We start from the raw sequence: 12,437 nt of genomic DNA, 5'->3' as shown, positions 1-12,437 counted from the left end.
ACACTGCGGGTTTGGGGTGAAATTAGGGGATTTGGGGTAATTTATGGGATTTATGGGATTTGGGGTCCTCGAGGAATGGCTGGATTTTAGGGGAAAATCAGGGGATTTTGGGTAATTTATGGGATTTGGGATCAGGATCGGGTCCCGGAGGCACGGGGACACTGCGGGATTTGGGGGAAAATTATGGGATTTTGGGTAATTTAGGGGATTTATGGGATTTGGGGTCCCAGAGGCACGGGGACACTGCGGGATTTGGGGTGAATTTAGGGGATTTTGGGGAATTTATGGGATTTGGGTAATTTATAGGATTTTGGGTAATTTATGGGATTTATGGGATTTGGAGGCAAGGGGACACTGCGGAATTTTGGGGTGAATTTAGGGGATTTTGGGCAATTTATGGGATTTGGGGAAATTTATGGGATTTTTGGGATTTGGAGGCACGGGGACACTGCGGGATTTTGGGTGAGTTTATGGGATTTTGGGCAATTTATGGGATCGATGGGATTCCAGAACACACGCGGACACTGCGGGATTTGAGATGAAATTATGGGATTTTGGGCAATTTATGTGATTTATGGGATTCCAGGACACATGGGGACACTGCGGGGTTGGGGTGAAATTATGGGATTTTGGGGTAATTTATGGGATTTATGGGATTTGGGGTAATTTAGGGAATTTATGGGATTTGGGATCAGGATCGAGTCCCGGAGGCACGGGGACACTGCGGGATTTTGGGGGAAAATTAGGGGATTTTGGGGAATTTATGGGATTTATGGGATTTATGGGATTTGGGGGTCCTGGAGGTACTGCGTGGTTTGGGGGAAAATTGGGGGATTTTGGGCAATTTATGGGATTTATGGGATTTATGGGATTTGGAGGCACGGGGACACTGCGGGATTTGGGGTGAAATTATGGGATTTTGATTAAATTATGGGATTTATGGGATTTATGGGTTTTATGGGATTTATGGGATTCCAGGACACACGAGGACACTGCGGGGTTTGGGGTGAATTTAGGGGATTTTGGGCAATTTGGGGTGGAGAATCAGGACACAGATCCGAACGTCCCCCCGTCAGAGCCCCCAAATCCAGCCCAAATCCCCCCCAACCTCTCCCCAAACTCCCCCAAACCCCCCTAAAACCCCTCCTAACCCCCCAAATCCCCTTTAAAACCCCTCCTAACCCCCTCAAACTCCCCCAAATCCCTCAAAAAACCCAAAATCTCCCCTTAAATCCCCCTCAAATCCCCCCAAATCCTCTCTAAAACCCCTCCTAACCCCTCAAATCCCTCCTAAAACCCCTCCTAACCCCCCAGTCGCCCCCAAACTCCGCCAAATCCCCCCTAAAACCCCTCCTAACCCGCCCAACCCCCCCTAAAACCCCTCCTATCCCCCCTAAAACCCTTCTTAACCCCTCAAATCCCCCCTAAAACCCCTCCTAACCCCCCTAAATCCCCACTAAAACTCCTCCTAACCCCCCAATCCCCACTAAAACCCCTCCTAACCCCTCCTAACCCCCTAAAACCCCTCCTAACCCCCTAAAACCCCCCTAAAACCGCTCCTAACCCCCCAACCCTCTCCCCCAGGACCCCCAAAGTCTCACCTGGCTCCGGGGGGGGCAGGGTGGGCAGGGCCCTCCCAAAGTCGGGGCTGGGCCGGGGCACCACGATCACCTCGGGCCCGGGGGGGGGCGGGGGGAGGGGCCGGGGGGTCCCGAACTGGGGGGGCTCCGGGGCTGGGGGGAGGGGAGAAAAAAAAGAGGGGGGGAGGGTCAATTTTGGGGGGGTTAGGAGGGGATTTGGGGGGTTTAGGAGGGGTTTGAGGGGATTTAGGGGGGGTTTAAGGGGGATTTAGGAGGGGTTTAAGGGGGATTTGAGGGGATTTAGGCGGAGTTTAGGCGGGATTTGGGAGGCTTAGGAGGGGTTTGAGGGGTTAGGAGGGGATTTGAGGGGATTTAGGCGGAGTTTAGGCGGGATTTGGGAGGCTTAGGAGGGGTTTGAGGGGTTAGGAGGGGATTTGGGGGGGTTTAGGAGGGGTCTTAGGGGGGATTGGGGGATTTAGGAGGGGTTTAAGGGAGATTTGGCGGCTTTAGGAGGGATTTAGGGGGCATTTAGGGGAGGATTTGAGGGGATTTAGGATGGGTTTTAGGGGATTTGGGGAGATTTGGGGGGCTTAGGAAGGGTTTGAGGGGGTTAGGAGGGGATTTGGGGGGGATTAGGAGGGGTTTTAGGGGGTTTGGGGGGATTTAGGCGGGGTTTTGAGGGATTTAGGAGGGGTTTGGGGGGATTTGGGGGGTTTAGGAGGGGTTTTGGGGTGGTTTAGGAGCGGTTTGTGGGGGTTAAGAGGGGTTTAAAGGGGATTTGGGGAGTTTTAGGATGGGATTTAGGGGGACTTTGGGGTTTAGGACGCGTTTAGGGAGGATTTGAGAGGTTTGGGAGGGGTCTTGAGGGATTTAGGAGGGGTTTAGGACGGTCTTAGGGAGGATTTGGAGGTTTAGGACTGGTTTAGAGGGATTAAGACGGGCTTTCAAGGAGTTAGGAGGGGTTTTAGGAGGATTTGAGGAGTTTAAGGACAATTTTGGGGGGTTAGGAAGAGTTTTGGGGAGATTTGAGGGATTTAGGAGGGGTTTAGGACGGGCTTAGGGGGGATTTAAGGGATTTAGGAGGGGTATAGGATGGGTTTAGGGGGGATTTGAGAGTTTAGGACTGGTTTAAAGGGATTAGGATGGGTTTAGGAAGGGTTTTAGGAGGATTTGAGGGGTTTAAGGACAATTTTGGGGGGTTAGGAGGAGTTTTGGGGCCTTTAGGACCCTCAGAAATTTGGGGATTTTTTGGGGGGCGCTCACAGGGGGTGGCGGGGGGCGCTCGGGGGGGGCCCAGCGGGACCCCCGGCCCGTCCTGGCCCAGGTACCGGGTGTTGATTCGCAGGTCCGAGGCCGAGTAGTGATAGCCGGGCCCGGCGGGGCAGAGCTCCCGGAACCCCTCTGCGGAATTGGGGAGGGGGCGCCCCAAAAAACACCCGGGTCAGACCCGAAAATACCGCGGGACGCCCCAAAACCTCTCCTGGGCACCCCAAAAACCCCCCGGGATACCCCAAAAAATACCCGGGTCAGACCCGAAAATACCGCGGGACACCCCAAAAACCTCCCGGGACACCCCAAAAACACCGCGGGGAGCCCCAAAAATACCGCGGGGAACCCCTGAAATACCGGGGGGAGCCCCAAAACCCACTCGGATACCCCTAAAATACCGCGGGGAGCCCCAAAATGTCCCCGGATACCCCAAAAAACCACCCGGGACAACCCAAAAATACCGCGGGGATCCCAAAAATACCGAGGTGAGCCCCTGAAATACCGGAGGGAGCCCCAAAACCCACTCGGATACCCCAACAACACCCCGGGACACCCAAAAACACCCCGGGACAACCCAAAACCTCTCCCGGACACCCCAAAAATCACCCCGGACACTTCAAAAATACCGCGGGACACCTCAAAACCTCCCCCGGATACCCCCAAAAAATACCGCGGGGAACCCCAAAAACAGCGCGAGGAGCCCCAAAAACAGCAGGGTCAGACACGGAAATACAGAGGGGAGCCCCAAAACCCCGCCGGATACCCCAAAAGTATCGCGGGACACCCCAAAAATACCGCGGGACACCCCAAAACCTCCCCGAGACACCCCAAAAACACCGCGGGACACCCTGAAAACAGCGGGGTCAGCCTTAAACCCTCCAGGATACCCCAAAAACACAGCGGGGAGACTCAAAAATACCGCGGGGAGCCCCAAAAACACCGGGGGACACCTCAAAAACACCCCGGGACAACCCAAAACCAGCGGGGTCAGACCCGAAAATACCGCGGGGAGCCCCAAAACCAGCGGGGGACACCCCAAAACCTCTCCCGGCTATCCCAAAACCCTCCGGGACACCCCAAAAACAGCGCGAGGAGCCCCAAAAACAGCGGGGTCAGACACGGAAATACAGAGGGGAGCCCCAAAACCTCTCCCGGACACCCCAAAAATCACCCCGGACACCCCAAAAATACCGCGGGGAGCCCCAAAAACAGGGGGGATCAGACCAGAAAATACCGCGGGGAGCCACAAAATCCCCCCGGATACCCCAAAACCCTCCGGGACACCCCAAAAATACCGCGGGGAGCCACAAAAACACCCGGGTCAGACCCAAAAATAGCGGGGTGAGCCCCGAAAACACCGCGGGACACCCCAAAAACAGCGGGGTCAGACCCGAAAATACCGCGGGGAGCCCCAAAATTCCCCCGGATAACCCAAAAATACCCCCGGGACACCTCAAAAACAGCGCGGGGAGCCCCAAAAATACCGGGGTGAACCCCGAAAACAGCGCGGGACACCCCAAAAATACCACGGGGAGCCCCAAAACCCCCACGGATACCCCAAAAACAGCGGGGTGAGCCCCAAAAATACCGCGGGACACCCCAAAACCACACCCGGATACCCCGAAAACCACCCGGGACACCCCAAAAACAGCGCGAGGAGCCCCAAAAATTCCGGGACCCCCTCCCCAAAATCCCGGGCCCCCCTGGAACCCCGGTTTGGGGGTCTCCTCGATTTGGGGAGGGGTCTCCCCCATTTCAGGGGTCTCTCCCCAATTTGGGGGTCTCTCCCCCATCTCAGGGGTCTCTCCCAATTAGGGGAGGGGTCTCACCGGATCCGAAGGGGAGGCACAGCAGGCAGGAGCCCCCCCATTTCAGGGGTCTTTCCCCCATTTCAGGGCTCTTTCCCAATTAGGGGAGGGGTCTCCCCTATCTCAGGGGTCTCTCCCCCATCTCAGGGGTCTCTCCCGATTTGGGGAGGGGTCTCACCCGATTCGAAGGGGGGGCACAGCAGGCAGGAGCCCCCCCATTTCAGGGGTCTCTCCCCCATTTCAGGGGTCTCTCCCCAATTTGGGGGTCTCTCCCCTATCTCAGGGGTCTCTCCCCAATTTGGGGGGTCTCTCCCAATTAGGGGAGGGGTCTCACCGGATCCGAAGGAGGGTCACAGCAGGCAGGAGCCCCCCCAATTCAGGGGTCTCTCCCATTTCAGGGGTCTCTCCCCCATTTCAGGGGTCTCTCCCCCATTTCAGGGGTGTCTCCCCTCTCTCATGGGTCTCCCCCATTTCAGGGGTCTCTCCCCAATTTGGGGGTCTCTCCCATCTCAGGGCTCTCTCCCAATTAGGGGAGGGGTCTCACCGGATCCGAAGGGGGGGCACAGCAGGCAGGAGCCCCCCCCATTTCAGGGGTCTCTCCCATTTCAGGGGTCTCTCCCCCATTTCAGGGGTCTCTCCCCCATTTCAGGGGTCTCTCCCCTATCTCAGGGGTCTCTCCCGATTTCAGGGGTCTCTCCCCCATCTCAGGGGTCTCTCCCCCGTCTCAGGGCTCTCTCCCAATTAGGGGAGGGGTCTCACCGGATCCGAAGGGGGGGCACAGCAGGCAGGAGCCCCCCCAATTCAGGGGTCTCTCCCCATTTCAGGGATCTCCCCCATTTCAGGGGTCTCTCCCCAATTTCAGGGGTCTCTCCCCCATTTCAGGGGTCTCTCCCATTTCAGGGCTCTCTCCCGATTTGAGGAGGGGTCTCCCCCATTTCAGGGGTCTCTCCCCTATCTCAGGGCTCTCTCCCGATTAGGGGAGGGGTCTCACCGGATCCGAAGGGGGGGCACAGCAGGCAGGAGCCCCCCCAGGCTTTGCCCACGCGGCTGCAGCAGCAAACCTGCCGGGTGATGTTGCGCAGGGTGGGCAGCGCGCAGCCCCCGCCCTCCCGCAGCAGGCGGAAACACGGCCCGCGGGCCTCGGACAGCACCTGCTGGGCTGGGGGGGGGACTGGTGAGCACCTGGGACCCTCCCAGTTTATCCCAGTTCATCCCAGTTCAGCCCAGTTTGTCCCAGTTCAGCCCAGCCCACCCTATCCCATCGTATTCCAATCCCGCCCCATCCCAGAACAAGTGGAATTTGGGGTCCCCTGAGCTTTTCTGAGAGATTTTGGGGCTGGGGGCGGCACCTGGTGAGCACCTGGAACCCTCCCAGTTCAGCCCAGTTCATCTCAGTTTGTCCCAGTTCATCCCAGTCCATCCCAGCCCACCCTATCCCAGCCCAGCCCATCCTATCCCATTTCATTCCCTCCCAAACCAAATCGAATTTGGGGTCCCCCCCGCGCCTCTGGGAGAGGTTTTGGGTCTGGGGGCGGCACCTGGTGAGCACCTGGAACCCTCCCAGTTCATCCCAGTTCATCCCAGTTTGGCCCAGTTCAGCCCAGCCCATTCTATCCCATGGTATTCCATCCTAATCCGTCCCAGACCAGGTGGGTTTGGGGTCCCCCTGAGCTTTTCAGAGAAGTTTTGGGGCTGGGGGTGCACCTGGTGAGCACCTGGAACCCTCCCAGTTCATCCCAGTTTGTCCCAGTTTGGCCCAGTCCATCCCAGTCCATCCCAGCCCACCCTATCCCAGTCCAGCCCATTCTATCCCAGTTCATTCCCTCCCAGACCAGGTGGGTTTGGGGTCATCCCGCACCTCTGGGAGAGGTTTTGGGTCTGGGGGCGACACCTGGTGAGCACCTGGGACCCTCCCAGTTCATCCCAGTTTATCCCAGTTTGGCCCAGTCCATCCCAGTTCAGCCCAGCCCATCCTATCCCATGGTGTTTGATCCTAACCCATCCCAGACCAGGTGGGTTTGGGGTCTCCCCGCACCTCTGTGAGAGGTTTTGGGGCTGGGGGCGGCACCTGGTGAGCACCTGGAACCCTCCCAGTTTATCCCAGTTCATCCCAGTTTGGCCCAGTTTGGCCCAGTCCATCCCAGTTCAGCCCAGCCCATCCTATCCCATGGTGTTTGATCCTAACCCATCCCAGACCAGGTGGGTTTGGGGTCTCCCCGCACCATTGTGAGAGGTTTTGGGGCTGGGGGTGCACCTGGAGCCCTCCCAGTTTATCCCAGTTTGGCCCAGTTTGGCCCAGTACATCCCAGTCCATCCCAGCCCACCCTATCCCAGCCCAGCCCCTTCTATCCCAGTTTATTCCTTCCCAGACCAGGTGAAATTTGGGGTCTCCCCGCACCTCTGTGAGAGATTTTGGGTCTGGGGGCGGCACCTGGTGAGCACCAGGGACCCTCCCAGTTCATCCCAGTTCATCCCAGTTTGGCCCAGTTTGTCCCAGTTCAGCCCAGCCCATCCTATCCATGGTATTCCAATCCCACCCCATCCCAGACCAGGTGGGTTTGGGGTCCCCCTGAGCTTTTCAGAGAGGTTTTGGGTCTGGGGGCGGCACCTGGTGAGCACCTGGAGCCCTCCCAGTTCATCCCAGTTTGTCCCAGTTCATCCCAGTCCATCTCAGTTCATCCCACTTCAGCCCAGTTCATCCCAGTTCAGCCCAGTTCAGCCCAGTTCAACCCAGTCCATCCCAGTTCAGTCCAGCCCATTCTCAACCCCAAAAAACCCAATAAACGACCCCAAATCCCCCATTAATGTCCCCAAACTCCCCATTAATGTCCCCAAACTCCCCATTAATGTCCCCAAATCCCCCATAAATGTCCCCAAACCCCCCATTAATGTCCCCAAATCCCCCATTAATGTCCCCAAATCCCCCATAAATGACCCCAAACCTCCCATAAATGTCCCCAAACCCCCCATAAATGTCCCCAAATCCCCATAAATGTCCCCAAACCCCCCATTAATGTCCCCAAATCCCCAATAAATGTCCCCAAATTGTCCCCAAACCCCCCAGAGATGTCCCCAAACCCCCCAGAGATGTCCCCAAGCTCACAGATGCAGGCGGAGCGGGACGAGTGCAGCAGGAATCCCCTCCCCAAACCCCCCATTAATGACCCCAAATCCCCCATTAATGACCCCAAATCCCCCATAAATGTCCCCAAATTGTCCCCAAACCCCTCAGGGATGTCCCCAAGCTCACAGATGCAGGCGGAACGGGACGAGTCCAGCAGGAATCCGGGCGGGCAGAGGCAGGCGAAGCCCCCGCGGGTGTTGGTGCAGAGCCCGTGCTGGCACAGGGAGCCCAGCTGGCACTCGTCCACGTCTGGGGACAGTGGGGACAGTGTGGGGACAGTGTGGGGACACTGGGGACATTGGGGACATGGGGACACTGGGGACACTGGGGGGGCATTGTAGATATTGGGGACAGTGGGGACTTTGGGGAGATTGGGGGGATTGGGGACAGTGGGGACATTGGGGACATTTGGAGACAGTGGGTACACTGGGGGAGATTGGGGGACACTGAGGGGACATTGGGGACATTGGGGGACATCGGGGACACACAGGGGACATTGGGGACATTGGGGACAGGCAGAGGACATTGGGGGGATTGGAGGGATTGGGGACACTGAGGGGACAGTGGGGGGATTGGGGGCAGGGGGACACTGAGGGGACACTGGGGACATTGGGGACATTGGGGACAGGGGGACACTGGGGACATTGGGGGGATTGGGGACAGGCAAGGGATTGGGGACAGCGGGGACATTGGGGGGATTGGGGACACTGAGGGGATTTGGGGGATTGGGGACATTGGGGACAGTGGGGACAGGTAGGGGACACTGGGGACACTGCGGGGACTGGGGACAGGCAGGGGACATGGGGACACTGGGGGCATTGGGGGGATTGGGGACATTGGGGATTTGGGGACATTGGGGACATCTGGGACAGGTAGGGGACATTGGGGACAGTGGGGGGACTGGGGACATTGGGGACAATGGGGACATTGGGGGGATTTGGACATTGGGGACATTGGGGACATAGCGGGGGAGGGATCCCCGAGCCCCCCTCCCCCAATACCAGAAACCCCCATTGCAAAATTCCCGATCCCAAAACATCTCCAAATCCCAAAATCCCCAAAATCCCAAACCCCAAATTCCCAAACCCCAAACCCCAAAAATCCCAAATCCCCAAAACCCGAAATCCCAAAACCCCAAATCCCAAACCCTAAACCACAGATTTCCAAACCCCAAAATCCCAAACCCCAAAAATCCCAAACCCCAAATCCCAAACCCCAAACCCCAAATCCCAAACCCGAAACCCCCAAATTCCCAAACCCCAAAATCCTAAATCCCAAATCCCCAAACCCCAAATCCCAAACCCCCAAATTCCCAAACCCCAAGCCCAAAAATCCCAAATCCCCAAAAATCCCAAATCCCCAAATCCCCAAACCCCCAAACCCCAAATCCCAAACCCCAAACCCCAAATCCCAAAATCCCAAACCCCAAACCCCAAACCCCAAATCCCCAAATCCCCCAAACCCCAAATTCCCAAATCCCAAATCCCAATCCCGTCTCACCCTCGCAGGTTCCGTTCACGCGCTGGAATCCCTGCGGGCACGGCTCTGGGGGGAGGGGACACCTTTGTCACCTCAGTGTCACCTCTGTGTCCCCCCAATGTCCCCCCGGTATTTATTTGTCACCCCCCGATGTCCCCGTGTCCCCCCCGGTGTTTGTCACCTCCCCCCCGGTGTCCCAAATGTCCCCCCCAGTGTCCCCCCCAGTGTCCCCCCCGGTGTCCCCTCCGTGTCCCCCCGGGATTTGTCACCCCCCTCGATGTCCCCGATGTCCCCAATGTCCCCCCGGTATTTTTTTGTCACCCCCCGATGTCCCCGAAGTCCCCCCCCGATGTTTGTGACCCCTCCCAGTGTCCCCAAATGTCCCCAGTGTCCCCAGTGTCCCAAATCCCCTCAATGTCCCCAATGTCCCCAATGTCCCCTCGTGTCCCCAATGTCCCCAGTGTCCCCAATGTCCCCCCAGTGTCCCCAATGTCCCAAATCCCCCCAATGTCCTCGGTGTCCCCAGATGTCCCCAATGTCCCAGTGTCCCCAGCGTCCCCAATGTCCCTGTGTCCCTCCAATGTCCTCAATGTCCCCAATGTCCCTGTGCCCCCCCAATGTCCCCAATGTCCCAGTGTCCCCAATGTCCCCCGATGTCCCCAATGTCCCCGTGTCCCCCCAGTGTCCCGTGCTGTCCCTTACGCTCAGGGTCATGGCACGGGTGACACTCGCGGACCCCCCCTGGATTTGTCACCCCCTCAATGTCCCCAATGTCCCTGTGCCCCCACAATGCCCCCAATGTCCCCAAATGTCCCCAATATCCCCAATCCCCCCAATGTCCCCAACGTCCCAGTGTCCCCAATGTCCCCAATGTCCCCATGTCCCTGTGCCCCCTCAATGTCCCCAATGTCCCCAATGTCCCCAGTGTCCCCAATGTCCCCACTGTCCCCCCCAGTGTCCCCAGTGTCCCCAGTGTCCCTTACGCTCGGGGTCATGGCACGGGTGACACTCTCGGACCCCCCCTGGATTTGTCACCCCCCCCAATGTCCCCAATGCCCCCCGATGTCCCCAGTGTCCCCAGTGTCCCCGATGTCCCCAGTGTCCCCAGTGTCCCTTACGCTCGGGGTCGTGGCACGGGTGACACTCTCGGACCCCCCAGGCCACCCCCGCCCCCCCCCGGCAGCAAATGTCGCGTGTGCGGAGCCCGGGCAGGGGGGAGCTGCACTGGAACGGGGAAAAATCGGGAATTGGGGAAAAATGGGGAAAAACGGGAAATAATGGGAATTGGGGAAAAAACGGGAATTTGGGAAAAATGGGGAATTGGAGGAAATGGGGAATTGGGGGGAGATTGGGGAAAATGGGGGAAAAACGGGAATTTGGGAAAAATGGGGAAATGGGAAAAATGGGAATTGGGGGAAATGGGGGAAAATGGGGGAAAATAGGGAATTGGGGAAAAAACGGGAAATTGGGGGAAATGGGGGAAATGGGGAAAAATGGGAATTGGGGAAAAACACGGGAATTTGGGAAAAGTGAGGAAATGGGAAAAATGGGAATTGGGGGAAAAAAAACGGGGAATTGGGGAAAGTGGGGAAAATAGGGAATTGGGCGGGGAAACGGGGAAAATGGGAAATGGGGGAAAAAACAGGGAATCGGGAAAAGTGGGGAAATGGGGGAAATGGGGGGAAAAGAGGAAAATGGGGGGAAAAAATGAAAGAAAAAGAGGTTGGATCTCACAGCAAGAAAATTCCCCAAATCCCCCAAGCCTCGCAAATCCCCCACATCCCCAAAATTCTCATTTTCCCCCAAATCCCCTTTTCTCCCCCAAATCCTCGAAATTCCACAAACCCCCCAAACCCCCCCTTTTGACCCCAAATCCCCCAAACCCCTCCAAACCCCCCAAAATCCCCCAACCCCCCCAAATCCCCCAAATCTCCAAATTCCCCAAACCCCCCAAATCTCCCAAATTCCACCCAAATCCCCCAAAATCCCCAAACATCCCCAAAGCCCCCAAACCCCCAAATCCCCAAAATTCCCTTTACCCACCCAATTCCCCCAAACCCCCTCAAACCCCCCTAAATTCCCCAAAATCTCCCAAACCCTCCAAATCCCCCCAAATTTCCCAATTCCCCCAATTCCCCCAATTCCCCCAAATCCCCCAAATCCCCCTTTTACCCCCAATTCCCCCAAACCCCCCAAATCCCCCAAATCCCCCAAAACCCTTAAACTCCCCAAAATCCCCAAAATCCCCCAAATCCCCTTTTCCCCCCCAAACCCCTCCAATTCCCCGAATTCCTCCAAATCCCCCAAATCCCCGCTTTTGACCCCAAATCCCCCAAATCCCCGCTTTTGACCCCAAATCCCCCCAAATCCCCAAATTCCCCAAATCCCCCCTTTTGACCCCAAAACCCCCAAATCCCCCAAACCCCAAAATCCCCACAAACCCCCCAAATCCCTCTTTTTGACCCAAATCCCCCCAAATCCCCCAAATCCCCCAAATCCCCCAAATCCCCCAATCCCACAAATCCCCCAAAATCCCCAAACCCCCCAAAATCCCCCAAATCCTCAAAATCCCCAAAATCCCCAATTCCTCCAAACCCCCCAAAATCCCCCAAATCCCCAAAAATCCCAAAAATCCCCTTTACCCCCCAAAATCCCCCAAATCCCCCAAACCCCCAAATGTCCCCAAATCCCCCAAACCCCACTTTTACCCCAAATTCCCCAAATCCCCAATTCACCCAAATCCCCCAAATCCCCCAAATCCCACAACCCCCCCAAAACCCCCCAAACCCCCCAAAATCCCCCAAATCCCCTTTTCTCCCCCAAATCCCCCAAATCCCCCAAAATCCCCCCAAAATCCCAAATCCCGCCCGTGTCTCACCTGCCCCCCCCGCAGCCGCCTGAAGCAATACCCGAACCCCGAATCCTCCGAGGCCGGGGGGGTCCGGGGGGGTCCCCGCTGAGCCAACACCCGGAATTTGGGGAGGGGGCTCGGGGGGCTCGCCCTGCCCGCGGGGGGGGTGGGGGGGGCTGGGGAGGGGTCGCTGGTGTCCCCCTCCCCCCCCCGGACCCGCTCCACGCTGTGGATTGTCACCGTGGCCTGGGGGGGGTGGCGCACCAGGACGCTGACCATGGATTGAGCACCTGGGGGGGGAATTTGGGGAATTTTGGGGGGGTCTC

At 57.5% G+C, this 12,437-nt stretch overlaps 1 protein-coding gene across 1 annotated transcript in view; it reads right to left on the bottom strand.

Annotated features, from left to right (window-relative positions):
• The window catches only part of LTBP4 (latent transforming growth factor beta binding protein 4), a 62,931-nt gene that overhangs the window by 39,339 nt on the left and 11,155 nt on the right, over positions 1 to 12,437 (bottom strand). The window contains exons 3-9 of the mRNA XM_033083868.1: positions 12,139 to 12,401; positions 10,379 to 10,484; positions 9,282 to 9,326; positions 7,908 to 8,030; positions 5,649 to 5,816; positions 2,844 to 2,981; positions 1,602 to 1,733 (exon numbers count right to left, since the gene is read on the bottom strand). Of these exons, the coding sequence (XP_032939759.1) occupies positions 1,602 to 1,733; positions 2,844 to 2,981; positions 5,649 to 5,816; positions 7,908 to 8,030; positions 9,282 to 9,326; positions 10,379 to 10,484; positions 12,139 to 12,401 (975 nt within the window). The remainder of the gene's footprint in view (positions 1 to 1,601; positions 1,734 to 2,843; positions 2,982 to 5,648; positions 5,817 to 7,907; positions 8,031 to 9,281; positions 9,327 to 10,378; positions 10,485 to 12,138; positions 12,402 to 12,437) is intronic.

Source organism: Catharus ustulatus, chromosome 34 (genome assembly GCF_009819885.2).
Source record: "Catharus ustulatus isolate bCatUst1 chromosome 34, bCatUst1.pri.v2, whole genome shotgun sequence".
NCBI classification, from domain to species: Eukaryota; Metazoa; Chordata; class Aves; order Passeriformes; family Turdidae; genus Catharus; species Catharus ustulatus.
This window is presented reverse-complemented; position numbering and strand designations above follow the sequence as displayed.